This window comes from Sparus aurata, chromosome 5 (assembly GCF_900880675.1).
Source record: "Sparus aurata chromosome 5, fSpaAur1.1, whole genome shotgun sequence".
Classification (NCBI taxonomy): domain Eukaryota; kingdom Metazoa; phylum Chordata; class Actinopteri; order Spariformes; family Sparidae; genus Sparus; species Sparus aurata.
Window position 1 is genome coordinate 12,277,673 of NC_044191.1, and position 22,091 is coordinate 12,299,763.

The 22,091-nt window shown below is 41.1% G+C and overlaps 1 protein-coding gene across 1 annotated transcript in view; it reads right to left on the reverse strand.

Annotated features, from left to right (window-relative positions):
* Positions 1–22,091, reverse strand: part of LOC115581217 (RCC1 domain-containing protein RUG3, mitochondrial-like) — a 300,274-nt gene that overhangs the window by 169,615 nt on the left and 108,568 nt on the right. The window contains exon 8 of the mRNA XM_030416122.1: positions 21,408–21,551. Within this exon, the coding sequence (XP_030271982.1) occupies positions 21,408–21,551 (144 nt within the window). The remainder of the gene's footprint in view (positions 1–21,407; positions 21,552–22,091) is intronic.

Consider the following 22,091-nt stretch of genomic DNA (forward strand, 5'->3'; position numbering starts at 1 on the left):
TTGAACGGCGCATTAAGCTGGAGGCTCACATTATCAAAGTTGTATCAGACAATTGACAAGGCTTTTATAATTAGGCATGCTGTTCTTTGAGAGACACAATGCACAGCAGGCTATATATTCACTTACAACCCCTACAGGCAGCAGAGAACAGCCTTGTTGTCTTTGATCCTTCCACCCAATTGTTTATAGAGGTTGTAGAGGTCCCCAAACCCTTTTGTATTAGGCATAACTTCAACTGATGAGCCAAAACACCGTTAGGGAAAAGTGGTGGCAAAATATCCAGGATGCTTGGCTCCTTAGAAGATGATGTGGCTGGTGTAAAATTACTCTGTAAAATATGTACAGTAGGTGTACAGCTACATGGTTTGTCTTCGTTAAAAAGGAAAAGAACTATTAATAATTGACATAATTATTTTTTTTCTCCCTTTTTTCCTCTTCCACAGCCATCCACAGAACAACTTCTGTACACACTTGTTATGTTCTGGGAGCTGAAGCCTATTGCAGCATATAATGATGAAAGGATTGATACACTCTGGACAGGTCATCAAGCTCGCACAGGGCTAAAGTTAACTATATATATATCTTTATTCTATATTGCTAATTTTTCTTCAGTTAGTTTGTGACTAGTCGTTAAGTTTAGGTGGGCTTACCCCCTACTTTATCACTATTGTGCCACAAAATAAAGATCTGCATAGTAATCCTGCATATTTTAACATCTCAAGCTTTACCAGTTCCGTTAAGAAACCTCTCCTAATCCATATAATTTCCTCTATATCATCGATACTGCCAATTCTGAAGTGCCACTATTCCATGTTTACACATACATTTTTTCAAAGACAGTGGGCATCACAAAGCTATAGGCCCCGTCTGTGCACGGCAGCCATTGTGCACACGTCAGGCGAGGGCTTTTTGTGCCATTGTGTGCAGTGACAGGCTGAATGAGAGGGAGTGCTTCTCAGTACCAGGATGTGTGGGAGACACCTGCTGGGCCGGGCTGCACCGGCCTGCTCTGCTCCACCATTAAAACGTGTAGCACTGGGGGCTCTTTTGTTAGGCAGGAGCTGTTGGTGGCGACATGTTTGAAGTGTCACAAGTGTCAGTCTTTATTAGATTCAGAATGATATTAGGGGATGGAGGAGTAAGGTTCGTCAAGGAAGGGGAAAGACAGATAGAGCATCCCTCTTATGCCATATTCTTGGGAAAATTTGACAAAGGTAACTCAAATACTGCCGTCAAAGAGTTCTAATATTTCCTATATCAGAAAAGTCAGCTTTGTGTCTAAATCAACTGAAACAGCCATAATTATGCCTCCCGACTGAAATATCTTACAACTCAGACAATAAGTGAGGTTGATCATCAGATGCTAACTAGAATTAGCAACATATCAAGACAACTGGAAAAACAGCATTTTCAACCTGTGTATAAAAATCTGTGCCAGACAGTATGAAAAAAAACAGGTGAAAGGGTACAATATATATAGTACACATTGTGTGCTGCTGTCAGTGCAATACATCACATAATCTTCTGAGGTAATGAAGCATCTCCTTACTGTTGTTTTCATTAGCATACTTTCTCACTGATTTGCAACACTTTCACTGTGTGTGTGTGTGTGTGTCTGCATGCATTTCCAAAATAACTAGAGAATACAGGAGAGATAATTTAGGGGGTTGCTGCACTACAAATACGGAGGTTGCTAGAAGCACACATCGATTGACATCTGCTCAAATGTTCATCGACAAAAGGAGAAACACTGAGAAAAGGGTATGAGGGAGAGAGAGAGAGGGGTCCTGAGAGGGGGAGAAAAATCCATAATTGCTCTCATCGCCATATGATTTTCTGCAGGCAATTTTCAGGGAGCACACACTGACCTTTGCCTACTTAATTCCTGTGCAGTAAAGAAACAGAGAGATGATCACTGAGGCACATAATTACACCCTCATCGATACATGGATCTATGGGATGGGCAATGAATGCAACCCAGGGATGAAAGGACAATACACATTACCCCCCCCCCCCCCCCCCACACACACGCACACACACACACACACACACTCAAGCACATACTCTGACCTACATGCACACACGGAAGAAAACACATGCCTGCACACACATGAGCACGGCAGAAGCATATATTTCTATCTAGATGCAAAGTCAATGTGAAAATGCATGGTGGGTAATGATGATGATGTGAGGGTTTGAGGCTGGGAGCTGGATGGAGGAGCCCCATATGGCTCTCTCCGTCCGTGTCATTACCTTGTTACGCCTCTGACTTCCATTCAGAGAGAGAGAGAGAGAGAGAGGGAGAGAGAGAAAGAGAGAGGGAGGGAGAGAGAGAGAGAGAGAGAGAGAAAGAGAGAGAGAGAGGATCACCCAAGACCACGCTACAACTGAAATTGTCTGGGGTCAACAGTGCCATAATTACTTTAAAATGTCAGCCTGCAATAAAATACAACAGTTCATCTGGCAGAAAGCAAATTAGCTTTGACCATGCCGTAATTACCCTTTCCTGCAGAACCATTAGAAGAGATCAAATCTTCACATTCTCTGTTTGAGGAAAGGCCATCAGAGTACACTCCACCTGACAAGGATGCACATTTGCCATTTTGCAGGGGTAATTAATTGTCCTTATAATAGAAATTTTATATTGGACTTTGAAATGGAAAAAAGTGTAATAACCTGCCAGTTTTATCTTAACCATTTGCTGACACCTCTTGCCTCTTGCTCTCTCACCCTCTCTTCCTCATTTTATTTGACTTTAGCAGCTGACTGATATGTATGTTCAAATCCTGTGACAGAGCTTGCTGCTTTAGTATCTTTCCTTGATGTCGAGATGATCTGATGTAAAAGACTGATGGGATTTTGCAACATCAACCCTGTACAATTAGAAACTTCTATCTTATACTATCCAAATTCATCAGCACCTGTCCTATATACTGTGTGGTAAACAGAAGAAAATCAGACTGCATCCCATAAAGCTCTGTTGTAAATGCTTCTAAAAGCAATTCTGAGCTCTCCTTATGAATTGAAAAGCCTCTTTTAAACATTGACTACGCTCCCCATGCTGCATTTCTTTACAGTTCTGAGTATATGCTCTGATGGCACTCCCTGTGCACAGAAAACAAAGGCAGAGCAATAAATCAAAATGTAGAAAACCTGATCATCTATATCACTGATTAGAAATACTGCCATCTAAAATTAACTAATGTGTTGCTCACCCACTACATACCCGCTGGTCAACTTGATTAACATTTTAACAAGACTTACAGTGTGAAAGCCATGCTCGATGCCCCTAGAGGCCAAGCCACTCCTCAGACCTAATCGGACCGTAGTGGTTTGATCTGCTCGAGCAACTGATGTTGCTCTACTTAGAGCGTGTTCGCAGCCTCCTCCCAGTGGGGCTCCAATAGCACAGACAAAACTTTGTCACACACCATTACAGTATGATGAGAAAATAAAACAACTGAGGAGAAGATGAATTTGAAATGAGTAACAAAAAGTTAAGGACAACCTCCCAAATTGATAGAACTTCTGAATTGCGCAGTATTGAACAACTGCTTGGCATCCCTGACGGTACACAGCATTACCAACATACCACTTTATGTGTACACTACTGATATGATGCTCATGTCTAAACATGTAGCAACAGAATTAAGGACGCTCATCGAAAAGTTCTCGATCTTTACACCAGCTTCAACTGCTCAATTTGACACAGAATACACATTTTAATTAACATATCACACTGCTAGGCATGGGAATAAAGGTTAGCTATATGAGTACATTCTCAACACACATACAATCTCATTAAACCACTTTGTCTACTATACTATAATTGAACAGATACTGCACTTGCTAAAATGCTAAAGAATTAAGAGATTAAAACGTGACCTGTTTTACCACAATTCAGGAAAGCAATGCGCCATCAAGCTCTGTGTTATGGCGATCAATGCCATTGTGATCGATTTCTGTAAGCCCCAGTGTGCTTCATATGGCACATGTACTGCATTTGGTGGGTGATTATTATCATGTAAAACTGCATTACTCTTATGAGCCCCCCTTTTTTTTACGCTTTTAGCGATTAGCGTCTAAGACAGAAGGAGAGGTTTCCTATGCAGCCAAGCTAAATGAATGGGGATTAGGTGTGGACTAGCTTGCCGTGGACGCCAGCCTAAAGTAGTCAATTGGGACTGTATCTCAGGTAGCTGCGCACGATTCTGTACTAGCGCTGCGCTGCTACTGCTGCTGAATCTGAATCTCAGCTCAAGAGCATTGTAACCTTATCAAATTAGCTTTGGGCCCAGTCTGTCAGCCAGTGCTGCTGGGTTGGCAGCCACCACCATGATTAGTCATATTGAATTATACATTCAGAGCATGTACGACACCTTCCACATCAACACAATGCACAGAGAGACTCACACACACACACACACACACACACAACCAGAACCACAGACCTACTGTAGTCAGAAAGAAATACACAACTGACACAGTGATGAAAACAAGCACACATATATAGATGCACGCGCAAGCACACACACACTCATAGCTCGCACACAGACAAAAAACACACACTTAGGTTTCTGTTTTGGAACAGGGTGATGCGGATGTGCGTAAACAGGATTAGGAGAGACGGTTCCACTGTCACACAGACCTCCAGATTGTAATTCTCATGCCTCTCTGACAGCTTGGCACAGCACTAAGTCACCTAACGTTTGCCTTGACATGAAATCCAGACCTGGGCACAGATGAGGTTATCGGTGGGGGGAGATGAGTGGGAGGAAACGCGTCTAGTCCTATTGGGAGAACTGTTTGGCACTAATGCCTAAGCTTGGTTGACTGTGGGGACTGAGGGGGCAGGAGAAGGATGGCGCAGGGTACGAAAAATATCCACCACAAATGCCTTTGGTGCAGCTACTCTGATGGCTGAGATTTAGATTGTGCTCTCCTGGTACATGTGAAACCTATCTAAAAGTAGCTGAAAGATTACAGTCCTCTTCATTAAATTTATCTCTTGCGACATAAACTTTTAATATGCACACCAGCAGTGTGTATGGGACTTCCAGGGCAGCTTAAATGACTGCAACCTGTAATTACTGTTCCAGCACTTGATTAGAATAATCTGATTGCAATTATTCAGTGACTTTAAAATACAAGCCTCGAGCTACAGAACAATAATTCAAGGGCAGTGATTGGGAACGTGTTTCTTTTTTGGCTGTAAAATGACGTTTTAATCGACACAGAGTGAAAGAGGTTCCCTGCTAAGGAGCCAGCTCCCTCAATTAAAGCCCATTTATGAAGTGAGGGGGAAGACGTTGTGCTGCGATGTGGAGTTAATCACCAGGCAGACACTTACAGAGTTCTCACGGATCAGGGAACTAACCCCTCTAAGGGGTAAACAGGCAGAAAGCTGTCAGCACTCCAGCAAGGCCAAGGAGAACATACACATGCCAACATTAATGCAACCACTTACTGTATTATATTTGTTAATCTAAATGTATTGGCTAAAATAACCTTTAAATGAATATTATTTTAAGTGTAAAAGTCAAAGTCTACAGTCAAGATGTTTATGATCCCTTGATTAAAAGACACAAATGAATTTTCTAGCTCAAAACGCTCTTGTAGTAGTCGGTCAAAACATGAGAAAGACATGTCAATTATCTCCCGTATTCCATACCAACAAAGCCAGATAAGTGATTGCATTTAACAGGCAGCTCTAATGTATCTCATCACTCTGAGGAGTCTGTGGTAGATTAATTAAAAAAGTAATACAACATGAGGGAGACATATTGCTCAGCTGGCACCGATTCCATGGTCAAAGTGAAGGACAAACATAGTGACTACAATCTTTTTCTAGGCTTCTAATTTGTAGGACTTTATTTCCTTGTTCTGATTTACCTGAGGAGAGGCGATTTTTGTCCCTGCCTTACAGGCTGACCCACCCCAAGTGATTAACAGAGATGATTAGTCCTTCAACAGACAAGGCTGATACTCCAGCTTGTCCTTCAGCAGTCCTACACTGTATGGGTACAATGTGTGCATGTGCACATAATGATGTAGGGCCAGTGGGTGCTTATGCTTATAGATGGACAGTCTTGGAATTATATCTAAATTGATGTCCATTGTATTTTTGAAAGCTTAATTGTAACCATTCTCAATTATTCTCTTTCATAATTGACTGTACATTATTAACAAAACGTGCTACCAGGAACACATTAATCAGTATTACTCTGCCTTAACCTCAGTAAGTGGCACAATAAGAGACATGCCCTCTCTAATCAGCTTCATTGTGTTATATCACCTCGGCTCTAACTATATCACAGAGAGTTCAAAGACCTTGCACTACATGTTATTGCTGAAACCATCTTTAATCAGCAGCATTGGTCTTTGTTAGATCATGGAGGTCTACGTTGTAATGAAAACGCCAGCTAACTCTGATAGCAGCCTAATTGGGAGATAATGAGCCAATAACATCAATGGCTAATGACACACCAAGTCTAAGTCACACCCCCCTCAGGCCACACAGGGGCTCATTCACCACTGATGGAGTGCATAGCTGGGAAGTCTGACAGAGCTAGACCATGCTCTGTACAAACAGGCTGTCTTGATGGCTTCATTAGGCTAATGAAAGGCAGTGCTTGACGTTTAAAGATGGTTATAGTGGACTCTAGCTAAAGGGAACACATACAGACACCTGACTGCTAGTGTCTCATAGTATTCTTCAGATGGATCCTTTATCACAGCAACAGTTCAGAACATCTGTATTCCAGCCAACTACTTGTACATGTTAAGTTATTATTAAAAGGAAATCAATATTTGACTGCCTTTCCAAAAAATGCAGCGCTGAAAATGTTGGGGCAATGCTTTACTTTGTTGGTGTGAATATTACAGTGTGTTTGTTTGTGTGTCAGGGTATGAGCAGGGGGGGTTGACAGCTTAAGCACTGTATGAGTGTGTGGGCGTGGGCACCAGTTAGTGGGCTGAAGGGGGCTGAACTTTTGTCAGGTCTCAACAATGAAGAAGCTAACAGTAAACAAGCCTGATGATGTATAATCACATTAAGAAAGGCACCAAGCATGGAGGAGCGACCCTGCTAATCCACACAGTGTGCTAGCTCTGTAACCTGCACATAATCCTGGAGAGAGTGAGCGAGGTTGAGAGGAGAAAAGGGGAGAGGAGGACCAATAGAGGCTTTGGAATTGAATTACTTCACGCAGAAGCTTTAGGCCAATTAAACAGGTGTTTCAAATCTCCACCCTGTTGTGGCTTGTATTTATATGATAGAGTGATGGTGCTCCAGCATAGGGCTCATGTTGTTGGCAGTTTAATAAAGCAGAGAAGGATATGACATATGAGGAGAAAAAACATCTCAGTGATGCTGGGATAGATCTCAGCAAAAATATCCGCAGATAGCAAATATCGGTTACAGGCACACAATATTAGAGCCAGACTCATAATGACTTTTTGGGAACAATATAGATATTAGAGAGTCAAAGAATTCCAACATCAATACATTGACAGATTATTTTACATATACAGTATACTTTGTATATGTACAGAATGTATACACATTAACACAATTTTATTGCAAGAAATTTGTGAAATATCTGTGATGAGTCAAAATGGACGGCTGATATATAGCTCCAACTATATACAATATGCGTGAAAACACCCTCAGTAAAAAGTTGAGTTGAATAACCATTTTAAGTGTTTCAGTTTCATTAAACTGACATTTCTTGTTTTTTTCATTTTAGAACTTAGAAACACCTACTTAAACTCTACCTTTGGATTGTTGGATCCATACAGTGTCTAATCAACTCTATCAAATTAACTTTCATCAATACTGATTATTATACAATACACTTTATTATATGATACACTTTAATTAATGGTAATATAAATTTGTATTGCCCTGAAACACAAACAAATAAACTGATTAACTGGTCGAACATAAATGATCCGGCCCAGTTAGAGACCATGAAGCTGCTGAACTTTTGTAATTGAGGTTGAATGTGGGTAACAACAAGTGGACCATTATCATATGGCTACAACAGAACTAATAAAGTAAAAATGATCACAACACTTCATAAGAGTGCACATTCTGTTCAGTGATCAGAGGTGCAAAGTAAGGGAATGTACATATTTCAAGCAGTGTCTGCCCTACAGAAGCATAAGTAGACACTAGATTTTCAGTGTGGTCTGAGGCCTTATTGCAGATTGTTCTAGGTTTACACAGTGGATTTCACATAATAACTCTGGGCTCTGTCTAATGAGGCTTAGGGTGGAACGTTTATTATCATAGTATCATTATTATCTTCACTGGGGGTAACAATGTTAAGTCCTAAAAAGGATCTGTTTTTATATTGTGCACATACAATATACAGTACATACCAACCCAGGTTGTGCTTATACAGTGGTAGGCAGGTATCCACCTCAAAGAACATGTGTAAATGCAGTGTAAAACATGCCATATACATGTCTCTTATGTAATATCTGTTGTGTTAGAAATTAATAACGTTTTTCAGATTTGTTTTTAGTGAGAGAGAATTACCAATCAGAAGCAATTAAATTGAGGTATTGGGAATCATCATCACTATGATTTATGTATATGTTATATCACTCTAACCATTAACCATAATTTCAAGATTATTTTCTGCTGACTAAGGGACTTAGACAGCAGGTGACCTTTCAATTGAAAACAACCTCGGCTAAAATCATAACCGCAGAGCCTGGGCGAATCAAAATTGCCTATGGATTACCTGAAATAGCAAAGTGATGAAAAAATGCCTAGATAAGTACAATGTAATAAAAGGTTTTTAGAAAGCTTATTTTGCAAAAGAGCTGGGAGATGTTAAACGAGGAAAAATGACTTTGTCTTACAGAGTATCATGTTGAACTTGCACTAATATCATAAGCCGCACTCTCTTCGCTTTACTTTCAAAACTTTGCTGAGCAAACTTTTTCTGCCAACTCCCGTACAGCTGAGGGAAATTCATCATTGTCAGCCAGTGGATCAAAAATGGAGAGGGGGTGAAAATGACAGATACAGCAAAAGTAAAGAAGACGAAGGTGGGTGGAGACGATGTGAGGAGTGAGGATACAGAGAGATTGGAGCCAGACAATGAGCAATGGTGTTATTGTGTGTGTGTGTGTGTGTGTGTGTGTGTGTGTGTGTGTGTGTGTGTGTGTGTGGGTGGGTGTGTGTGTGTGTATGTGGGTGGGTGGGTGGGTGTAGTAGGTGTGTGTATGAGAGGGGGAGAAACAGTGAGAGAGAGATTCTTGAAGTAGACCCTGGGAGCCGGGGACCAGCTGGACTTTGAGTACTGCCTGCTGATTCTGCCTGCCCTCCCGATCCCACAATCCCTTACCTCCTTTCCACAAAACCTCTCCTCTCCTCCTCATCCGGGCACTCTCCTTCACTTTTTCTCTTTATCCTTGTTCTTTCCCTTCTCCTCCTTCTTTCCTTACATTTTAACTTAATGCACTCTAATTTACACAATCTCCAGCCTCTTTGTGAATTGCTCAAAATTACTCGATCCACTCAAATAAGACAAATACAGGAAAATGATTTTCATTTCTGGAGCCATTCTCTCATGTAGATGACATGAAGCCAAGTTGTTGTCATTGCAGCTACAAAGGAATTTGTTTAAAACATCTGTCTAAAACATCAACAGACAATGTCTCATATTGGATTAACAAAAGCTCAGTTACAGATTTATCATGTTGAAATTATGTTTCAGATTGTCCTTTGTCAATTCAAACGGCCAAATCAATATCAGCAGTTTTTTCGGTAAGTACTTGAATATTGAGCTGAAGTGTAAGAAATGGCTGACCAAAATGGATGTAGATGTAGCAGGGAATGAGGATACACCACACCATTTAGATTAACAAATGAAAAGAAAGCACCACACTGCATATAAAATTCTAATATTCATCATGGGAGGGTATCTTTTGTGTTTCTAGGTCTTGGTGGGTTACAACTGCATGTAAGAAAAAGATTTTATGCAGCCCTTTACGGCTATGATTGCGATGCTAGATTGCTGGACCTTATCAAGACCTGTCGACTACATTACCCATAATGCACCTGAGTTACTGAGTGGAATTGCCAAAGGCAATTTATCAGAATACATGCATCTTCTGTAGCCACAAAAGACATTCTACTTTCCTGGTATATACAGTAATATTCCTCATGATTACCATAAAAGCACATTTTGTTTATATCTATATTAAGAATAAACGATATTATACCTACTTTTAACAATTCTGACCCTTTGTTTTTGTTCCTATTTTTTTCATCCACCCTTCATCTTTAAATCCCTTCTGTTTATCTGACAGAAGTACATGCCCACTGCTGTCTTCTCCTCCAGGTCTAGCACAGATTAGCAGGTGAACTGCGAACCATAACTGTAGTATCAGTACACCCTGGGGAGGTCAAGAACTGTCATTGGTCTCTGTCTCATTGTTTAGCCTACACCGACAAGCAAGGTGCACACACACACACACACACAGCTCCTAACCCCACAAACACATCCAACTAACACAGCCAAGTTTGACCTCTTTGTGGCAGCAGCTAATGTGTTACAACAGTGTTCTGGCCTATGGCCCCAATTTGCTATGCCTGAACAAACTGGCTAGTAGCTACTGTACTATGTGCATACACAGACATTGTTCATACAACACTACATAACAACAAATAAAAAAGCACTGTCTTTAAAGCAACCATTACCACAAAATGATGGACAGTGAGATGTTGCTTGGCTGTGGAATTGGATTCACAAAACTGGGATCCTACACAGCCAAGTGATTTTGATATATACAACAGATGGGATTACCAAAACTACACAATGAATGATGACAGATAAATGGCCTGTTTACACCCACAGTAAGCAGGGTGTAACCAAATCAGTCTGAACGGTTTGTCTCGAGAGAAATGTAGATTACAATTTCTGTTACAGTGGTTTCTATTCATCAACCTATGCTAACCCTTACTGTACAACTGTTGGTTAGACATGAAGCCATCAAAGGATCACATGGTTTCTAATGAACAATTTTAAAGAACTGCCTACCATTTAATTTTATACCTACATACATAAAAATATATATATGTGAGGCAAATATTGCATCTCTGATTTAATATTGTCTTCACTTGCAGGATATATGAGAAGTTGTATATTCTTCAAAGATTTTTAAAGTTTTGTTGGCTTTTTGTTTTACATTTAAGATCACAGTTGGTACTACAAACTCAGTGAGACAGAGGTACACTCCTTGATAAATCAATTCGAAACTGTATCACCTACAAATCCAATGAACCACCTGAATCTATGAATTAGATGAATGCTAAAAGCCTGTGTATGGAGACTTCATCTGTTTGGAAGATATTACTATTACTGTCTTTGTACTACTGCATTATAACAGAGTGTAAATTGGGGTTATGTATATCTAAATTATGTATTTTTATGGTGGATACATCAGTGCATCACAGCATTCAAATAGACCTTTAGTAAGATTATTTTCTTGCCATTATTTTTTCATCCACTAGTGCAGGGGTCCCCAACCATCGGGCCGCTGAGAAAGAATAAATATGTTATTCTATTTCCGTTTTATTGACGATCATACTCGGAAAGTTTTTGTTTTTTTTTAAAAACGGATTCTCTTTTAACAGCTTCTGTCTGTTCCTGTTGGCGCGCTTGACACTAACCTGTTTCAGTCACGGTATACCCTAAAAAATAAGCCCTAAAGCTAGCTAAAATGAGTGTAAAACAAACGTCTTCAGAGAGCTGCTCTGCAAAGAAAAAGGGAATTATGATGAGACGGAAGAAGAGGAAGATGGACAACTATATTCAAGTTGGCTGAGAAACTGGCTGAACTGCAGCTATGGGGACGGCGAGTGAACAACTGCTGGAGACTGCATGTTACCTTAGTAATTTACGGAGCAAAAGGGAACACACTTTGTTGTGTGACCCCCCCCCCCCCGTCAACTTATGTCGTACATGAAACCGGTCCATGCTGCAAACAAAAAGTACAAAAAAGCTTGGACGTTTGTGTTTGCATGTTAAAGTAAAAAAAAAAAAAAAAACTGAGGTGAAAAGCGTCACGCTTGGTGAAATAAGGAGCAAAATACTAGGAGGAAAAGAGAAACGAAGAGAGGGAAACAGGGTCTTGAATAAAAGCCAATCACTTCAAGGGCCTGAACTTGGCCACTGAATTCTTTGAAAAATGTTCGTATACACACAGGGGAGCAAAAAGAGGGATGGTTAAAAAAAAAAAACAGGAGGGGAGGTAAAGAAGCAGACTCAGAGGTGAGGAAAAATAATTTGATGAGGCAATGAATGTTAAGTTAAGAGAGAAAAAAACTGTTGGGTGGAGTTACAGCCTCCACACCCAACTGACCTGTTTCCAAATAATCAGAAAGAAAAAGAAAAAAAAGATTAAGTCGTAGAGAACAAGGGCAGTTTTCACACTCTGGCACACAAAGAGAAGGACCGACTCGGAGATGAGAGGGTTGGCTGCATTGTACTGCCCCACTTAAATCTTACTCTCAATTCACTAAATGTGTTATTTGACTTGGCAAAGGAGCTGGTATGTCCCAAGGAGCAGCAGGGAGTCATACCGGAGCTTTGCCAAGTTTGCTGCAGCCCTTCTGAACAGCCTTCACATTGGCTAGCTAGTGACCTTAGACTTAGTGGGTGGTTTGACTCAGTGGCAAAGAAAAAAGGGGGAGAAGTTGGGAGAAAGGAACAAATAAGGAATAGGCACAACCTCTGGTGGTTGAGGTTCTGCTTTTTAATTTCCATATTCTCCTTGAGAACCTTTACCAAGCAGGAAAAACTGAAATGGTTTGAAGCACAAATGATAGAACAAGAGATAATTTCTAACATTGTCTATGGAGAAAAGAGAGAAAGTGTGTCTAACACCTAAGAGTCCAAGCTACACTAGTTAACACTAGCCTGGCCTGCCCTTTCCCAGCAATCTGTCAGTATAATGTGACTAGCAGGAATGGAAAATATTTTTGTTTGCTTTGTGAATGATGGAAATGAAGACCACGAGAACAACTTAGTAGTATATACAGCTTTGAGGAACCAAAATAATGCATAGTTATTAGAGAAGTGGAAAAATCCAATAAAACCTCTCGGTGATTGGCTGAAGAAAGAAAACCTATTATTTCACATTTCTAAAACAATAAATCAGTGGTTATTACGGGGACTTGTCAACTGAAATGACTTTCTAAACTCATAAGCTATATATTCAACACAAGCAATTAAAGTTGGATACAGCTGATCTCAAAGATCAGCTGTATCCAACTTTAATTGCTTTGGCTTTAAGATACGCAAACAATAAACTGCTTCAGCTAAATAGAACATGGCTTTACATTTTTCAGATATGTGCCAATCCCATTGAAAATATATTACTTTCCATTTTTGTACAATGCATCTGACAAAATTTAAGCATTCTGTGTTAGCCCACATTTCATCATAGCTTTCCATGCAATAACAATATAAAACGATCATTGGTTGGTTCATTTACAGCATAGTTCAGTATGAGGTCAGAAGTACATAAAAACACTCATCATAAGTTGTGCAATTAAACTTGACGCTCTGTGTTAATGGCTCTGTTTGCACACAGTGTTTGCCAACGATTCATGCCACTATGTTTGAGAGGTCTAGACTCAGGGGAGGACAACTCATGACAACCCTAGAAAAGGAGCCATCCGTGGTTGCCACCATGATAAACCTGTAGGGAGGAGCCCCAGACACCCAGCTCTATCCTTGAAAACAAGACTTACCATCTTAACCTCACAGGAATTTGAAAGATGAGGCACACCGCACCATCCTCCACATTGGGAAAATAAAAGAAGTGAAACACTGAGACAGGGAGAGATTTTGTGAGGAGGACAGGAAGAGAGGATGAGGAATTATGCCAGGGTCTGAAGATTCATTTTGAGGTTGGATTTAGAGAAATGGTGTCTGGCAGTATGCACAGGGTCAAGCCCTGCAGGCCTGGAGCTCAAGCAGCCATCTTGGCAGTGACTCCTTCGGCACAGCAACAGAGGGGGGAGTTTGCTTTACAAGGTACATCAGTCTACTGGGACCAACCATTTCCTCTTTCCCACTGTTGCTCTAATGCAACTTCTATTTTTCTTCCGTTTTTCTTTTATCTTTGATCAGAAATATATTGCTGAGTCGACTAGTAGTGTAAACATCCACATAATTTAGAGCAGAAATCTTTGCTTCCTGTTGTTATATTTACTATTAAGACAATGATATTCAGAAGGGAATTGGCAATCACGGCATCAGATGGTGTATGAAGTCCCCCACTGAGACCTTTCCTCTTGGTGGTCTTGTGAGTATTTTAGGAATGTAAAGGATCAAGCTCGAAATCGGTCATTTTTAATAAAAAATGTAATTCAAATAATCATTGTGATTCATTGCTCTCACCCTCCATTTCTTTGTCTTCTCTTTCTCGCTCACACACATCACACATGGTGCTCTACCCCTCTACAGGGCCTCCTACATGGGAAAGTAGACGAGCCATGAAAGGCATACAGTGTTGATCCAGCCGATAAGCTAACCAATTGGGTTCATTTATCAAGGCAAACCTTTGCTCAAATATGATCCCTGTGTGTGATGGAAAGCCTTCTGACAACTCTATCCCTTCCACGTCTCTGTGGTTCTTGGCGTGGTCGCCTTGCAGAAACCCTAGCAGTGTTATTACAGATCTTTAGTGGCCTACAACAGGACATTAGTTAAAACAAATATGTAAATCTTGGTAAGGGAAAGATGAAGGGGAAGAGTCTGAATGATGTATGCCAGATAATGCTATGTGTAGGCAGACAGAGATGTGACCTGAACTGTATTCACGCTGCTAACCCAGTTAGTTGTGATAAATTAAGAAAAAACAGAGACTGATCAGAGACACAGAGACAGTAAATAAAACCCATCTGGAGTGGTTTTCTGTCTCTCTTCTGCTGAAACCCAATACTCATATCAGATCTGAATTCTGTGCAGCAATAATAGCTGAATATTCATTTTGGTGCAAGCGGAAGACAAACATTCCCGTTCTTAATGACATCTCCTGGGAGGAAGTTCATTACACAAGGTTGTTACGCAACAAAACCCTGTCACTTTGAGAGGTCAGAGGAGGTTCACACTGCTAACATTAGCGCAAAACCCAATGGCAACTAGGTTAGTGACACTTCCTGCATGAATTAACAACTCTAAAAGAACTGGGATACAAGTAACATCAGTTCTCCAGGTAGACACGATAAGACTTCACGATACTGGCCTAGTTTATGTCAGGCAGCAAAACAGCATCGAGAAAACACATTAAGACACAGTATTGCCTGAAGACCAGTGTCTACACAGCAAAAGTAAAATGTTTCATGAACTGGCTTTATATAAAATCATTACTGTGTGATATTAGTTACAGGATGTAGTAAAATTTGATGTTTTTCTATACAAACACAGAAGATTGTTACTTTACAAAAACATAGTTGGTGTGTAGAGAAGTAAAAAAAAACCTGAAGAAAAATTCAAAATAAGGCTTATTGAAGAATCTCACACAGTAACAGGCATGTTACTGTATGTATGTAATACTGAAGGAGGGTGTGTCTATGTGTGTGTACTGTATCTGTCTGTGTGTGTATCTTTGGGAAAACACTGTAGCTGTAGTTGCACACTGCTCTGTGCACTGATTGATGGTTGCTGTCCATGCAGGCCTACATTTTTGAGTGGATTGGAGTCACAGCACATGAGCAAGCACAAGATGGAAGACTATGGAACTCTCCACTACAAAGAATAGCAAGACTCCTTGCAACACACACTGTAGAGAAACACAAACTCTCTCTCACACACACACACACACACACCACACCCACAGATCCACTTCCCCACCTCCAGTGCTTGAAGATCTACCTGCCAGCTGCTGCCAGTCGCAGGGAAAGATGGGCTTTGTTGGTTTTGTGAAGCCCACCGACAAGACCCCCCTGGAGACTGCAGGTCTCCAGCAGCACAAGCCTCAGCCTTATCCACTCCGCCGCACAGGCAATCTGTTTTCTATATTGCCAGCCTGTATCACTGTACTATGCACTATAGAACAGCAATTGAGCAGGAAATTAAGTTAGGGGATCGGTATTTGGCGGAGGAGAACGAGGTAGTGTGGTCTTCCCTCTCCACATACAAGGATCATTAAATATCACACGAGTTTCTTGATAAATTTCCTCTTCTCTTTTCTCTGCTGTTCCCATCAACTCACTCCCCTCTTCATCCTCTCCTCTGTCTCTCCGTCTCTTTTCTTTCGTCCTCAATTTCCCTCTCATCATCTGCCCGTTTCGCTCTCGTCTTGCCGTATTTGTAGAGTGTGTGAAACAAAACATCCTAATGGATGTTTGAACAGCTTGAGATGTGTCAGCCTGGGAACTACCTCCCTGTGACAGGGAGCTCTGGCAGGGAATTGAGACCACTACAAGGGGAAAATAGGGGACATATTTCTTTCTTTTCCTCTTTGTTTATTTCTTTTCCTCTGTCTGAGTCCTTCCCTCTCGTCCCCCTCCCTGCTCTGTCTATTTTCTCTCATTATTTCTCTGTACATACAAACAGAGGACAGAGTCTAAGCCTTTTTTTGGATTAGCAGATGTGGAGGATGATTTTTTTGCCCTGTGGTCTTTCCTCCTCCTCTTTCACATTCTCTCTGACGTCATCTGCCTTTCACCTACACGTCCTACGTTAACTATTTTTAATGAGTAGTTGTGTGACTGGTGCGATTGTAAGAAGTTATAAAGGGACTAAAAGAAAGACATGCAAGGCTGAGCAAGGTCAAGACATCACTATGCAGAACCATAGTACTTTACTTTCATTTGAGCAGTGGCAGTTCTGGAGTGAAAGACGCATGAATACACACACACACACACACACACACATACATCCATTTTTTTCTCTCCTCGTTTTATTTTCCAGCACAGAAATGGACTTTTTGTTTCTTTTATTAACTTCTTAATCATAAACCTCATTATGAAACTAATAATTAACTTATATTTCAAATTACTTTTAGGTTAATTTTGGGTATTCAAATGCCCCAGATCTCAACTTATTAATGAAATGTATATTCATAGAGGACATTGATTCCATTGCCTCCCCGTCACACATGGCATGTTTCAGCGGACTTCAGTGGACAGCATTTTGTACTGGGTACATAAATATGATTTAAAATCTCATATATCTTTTCATTTTTAGGTCAGCGTTTGAAAGCTGTTACTAAATTACCTTTGACTTGAATGTCTTGGTATTTAATGAGGCCTATGTTTTAGTTTTTTTTGTGTGTAAGATGTGACTCATAAGGAAACCGTTATCTCCTATCACTGAAAGCAGACATTGTTTTTCCTGCATCAATCTAGAAACACAGCAGCAGACACAGAGACACACTCACAGGGCAAAGAGCTCTTACTGCTACAATCTAAGGTCAATCTGTAGTGTTGACAGCTAAATTAACAAGTGCTACAAGCAGCATTACATTTGGCTCCTGATTGTGTAACTATGGATGGATATACCAACACACTGTCAGACAGATAATCAAATAAATCAATATCTATAAACAAGCGAATGAAAAGTAAAAATATATATTGCTCTGGAGGTAGATTTATGACCACCATTGACCACATGGAACTCACACATACACAGCACTCGAGGTCTGTGCAGTGGTCAGGTTAGTGGGAGGCAGTCAGAGAGATAAGGCGCCAAACAGGTCTAAATCCCTCCTGAAGCGGTCTTGATGGACAGACAGGCCACCATTAACAATGCGGTAGCTTGTGAGAGCAGCAGCTGATGGAAAGATACCCTGGCATTTGCCGTGTTAAGAAGTGGCCCTTAAAGATTTCACACTTCCAATTTCTTTGAATTATCTGCCATCTTCAGCCTGTCACTCAGCCTGACAATCTCAGATTCATGCTCACTGAGGCACCAGGCTGGTTATTGACAAAGCAATCCGCCGTGATACAGCAAAGCCTGATAAAACATTAGTCAGACATCAGGAAGTGTAACTCTAGACCCACCTCACACATGGATGGAGTCTCACAATATTTGCTTTCTTTTCTTTAAATAAATTTGTATCCATGTGTAATTCAATTAAGTGTAGTTTCGGTGAAGTATAATGTCGTTCCCTGGATTGTCAAACATGACCAAGTGTAAACCCGCTGTGATGCGACTCATTGGTTTGTGGGCTACAATTCTAAAGCCCTGAGTTAAACATTGTGGCCATCCACCTGTGTGAGCCAGAAGTGATCACGCTTTGACGAGATCGTGGAGCTGGTGATGACTGCTACGCCACTATACTGACTGGATCAATCCGTTTAAGCGACTTGTCAATCACAAGGTGGCCAGGCCCTCTACAATAGAATGCTTTATCATCGATTTTACTCTAAATGGGGCCAACATTTTGAAAATGACAATCATCATGCTGCATTCAAGAACACTTTGACTAGTGACTGATGTTAGGGTTGGACAAGCTCAGATCATGATTAATCTTTAAGGCATGCACAATCCACTTTTCAGGTGATTGCAGAGATTGCATTATTTTGTATCATCCCGTTTCCAACCTTGACATAACATGACATATGGGATCATACCAGCTGAGTGATTAGCCAACTACACAGCTTTACTGACTGGACAATATACTTCCCTTGGCTCTTCCTTGGGGGATGTACTAAAAATGATGCAAAGTAAATGATCTTTAATGCAACATTGTATTTTAATAGTGCAAATGGTGAAATTAAGTCTCCCTTTTATTCTCCATTTCAAAATTTAGAAAACATTAAAGCAATTTAGTTTGGAAAATAATTGTGATTAAGTAGATCAAACTAATAGATATACACTAACACTAGCCTCCACAAGCTCCCAGTTTGAACAGATAGCTGCATGGCTAACTGAACTAAGGGCAGCTACAGTTAAGCAGTGGTTAGTGGTTTCTTTAGTGATATTCTGCCCCCTATTTGTTTTGAGTATAGGTGGCCAATTGTTAAATACTACAATATTAAGTGACAGTAAGTTCAAATTCTCGTAGGCTTGAATACAGTCTGACTTCTTTTGCAACCAGTTGACTGCCCTTGCTGGTAAATACAGGTTTAAGGAACTTCCACACTGGCTTCACATTACAGTTCTGGAAGCTGCGTTTACTGTTTATACAGTCTATGACATTTGGCTCACATATACCTATGTCTACAATAATTTGGTGTGAGTTAAAACTTTGTGAACTCTGTCAAGCGTCACCATTTGCAAGATTATAGCATACAGAGCTGAATAGAGTTGTTAAGGTCCACCTAATGCAGTGATGACAGCCAAAGCTGTTATGACACTGAACAGGCTGCTTATCAGATCTTTAACGGTTTGATTCGCTTGCTGCTCCAGACAGGCCAGGATAGAACTATCACAACATCCCCATTACCCTCAGCATTCAGCACATAGTGCACAGCCTGTGCTTTCTATGAATTATTAAAAGCAGACAGATTACGCTGCAAGGCTGGAAGTCTAGAGGCATGCTACAGATGCTGCTGAGCAAAACGGTAACATCAGAAGTGTGTTTTTGTTCCTTTTTTTTTGGAGAGGGGGCTTTTTTAAAGAGGTCTGCAACAGATTAGAGAGGTGGCAATTTGGATAGGTGTATGGCTACATGGATAAGAAAAAAGGAAACAGTGGGCGGGATTTGGACATGTGTTTGAGTCTGTGCAAATGTGTGAGTGTGTGTCTGTGTGTGTTGCAAAGGATGATGGGGGTGAAGGGCATAGTGTCGGGGCTTGTCTGACATGTGGCCTGGTGGGTTGGCTGGATGGTTGGTTTGCTGTCTAGATGGCTGGTTGGGTGCAGCCCAGCTCAAGCCTGGCAACTCTCTCACTCTCTCTCTTTCTCTCTCTCCCTGGAGTGACGGGCTGAGACATTAAGACAGGCGTTTTAATTAACTGTGCCACTCTTCCACCTGCTGCCCTCAATATGCTCCGGCCCAGGCAAGCTGTCTCTCATACCACTGACTCGCTTGCTTTCTTTTTGCTCCATCTTTCCCATCATTTTTCCACTCTTTCCTGCTCTTTCTCTCCTTTCCTTTCCAATTTTCAAAACCCTCCCTCCCTCACAGCAACTTGCTCCCCCTAACCTCTCTTTTCTATCCACTGTGCCTCCCTCCTCAGTTTGACCCTAATAGATGAAGACTCATACCAATAGATAAGGCGATTCCATGAGGCTCATATGACAGAATTAGCCAATTTCTTTTTTGAACTTGGAGAGAATTAATTTCTACATGTGTCCTGTTCTACTGACCCTCTAACTACCCCCCCCCCCCCCCCCCCCCCCCCCCCCCCCGCCCATCCCACTCACACACACACACACACACACACACACACACACACACACACACACATAATGGACACACACTCTCACGCTCTTTAAATCTATCTGGTAATTCAGTTCTGCCCGACACTCATCAGGCTATTCATTAAGGCCTGATTGAAGATGGATATTTCTGTTCCCTCATGACAGAATGGAGCTAGGGATCAAACCGGGGACATTACAGGATTTAGAAGAGCAAATGCAACACACAGCAGCTTCGTGTGTGTGTCTGTACACTTGGAGATGTCTGTGTGCTCATAAATATTTGTATTAATATGTGTAAATGTATGCCTGACCGTTTAAGAATCTCATTTAGTGCTGTGACTCCTATAGTTTAATCATTTAGATCATAAATTGAGAATTAATTCAAACAGAACGGAGCAACAAATGATCCACTTTTAGCACTCTACTTAAATTGTATTACACTTTTAATGGGGTTAATAATAGACAACATTAGCAACACAGGAAAACGACTCTACAAAGTGTTGTATTAAAAGGATTAATGTCCTCCCTTCAGAATCAAAGCCAGGTCTTGGAGATACAGCTAAAACTAACAAATGGCCCAGCTCTGGCTCCATGATGGGGCCTCCGTCACAGCCACACTACAGTAAGAAGACAGCAACTGGGGCCCATATATCAGCCAGGCAGACAGCGAGCATTCATCTGCTCTGTGAGGAGAAGTGACTTTGAAGTTCTCCGCAGCGAGGTGAAAGAGCAGCCGTGGCCTCGACCTCTGTGTTTATGTAGCCGCACTAGCCCTGGGAGAGCTCTTAATGAATGATGTGGATAGATGGACACCACAGCTAAAAGCACACACTCACACGTCTGCGTGAGGGCCAAGACATACACCAAGGATTTGCACATAGTTAATGTCGAGGTCTCGGACATGTCGGGGTGGACTGTACATGTCTGCATGTACGATGAGAAGAACAACACATGTAACAGCAGGCAGAGGGTACTGCTGGATTTAGAACGTGCAAAAAATGCATGTATTACCCTGTTTTACATAAATAGGTCTCAAACATGAGCTAGACATGGCCAACTAACCTGTTAGAAGGAGGCTATGCCAACATCCTCCCGCAATGTCCTGCACTGGCGAGCTTGGTAGTGTTACATCCTCTGGGTTTAGGATGTTCCTCTTTAAGTTCCCACATGCACGTCCACAGCCCCACTGAAACAATCTGCCGTCACCTGCATGCATGAATCCATGAGAAAATTCATAAAGTTTAAAAATGTTTCCCCCCAAAGAAGTAGTTGTGATCAACAGACTTTACAAAATCTAATTTTCTCATACAAATGTAGAACACAAAGGTATCATCATGCAATATGACAAGTATTTGATAATAATTTGTAACAGAAGATGTTTTGGACCCTGTGCAGTTCTTTCATTAATTGCAAAGTATGACACGGGCCTCTAACCCCCTGCAGCTCATCTTGCATCTCTCTCCAGCACGCCTCCAGGAGCATGTTGTCCTTGTTGTGCTGCTGCTGCTGCATGGGGCCTCTGGTGATAAATTATGGATGCAATGCAAAAGCTGTAAAATTTGTTGTATCTTCCATTATCTTCATGTTAAAGGCCACAAAAGCTCTTCAGTGAAGTCAGCCATTAAGAAATGACAGGTATTGCTATCAGGCTTCTTTATAGCCTATTACCTGCAATGACAGCAGCTGCTGCTGCACCACTGTACGGCCTATCACATTATTTGCAGCTAAAGTCAGCTACTGTGTCAT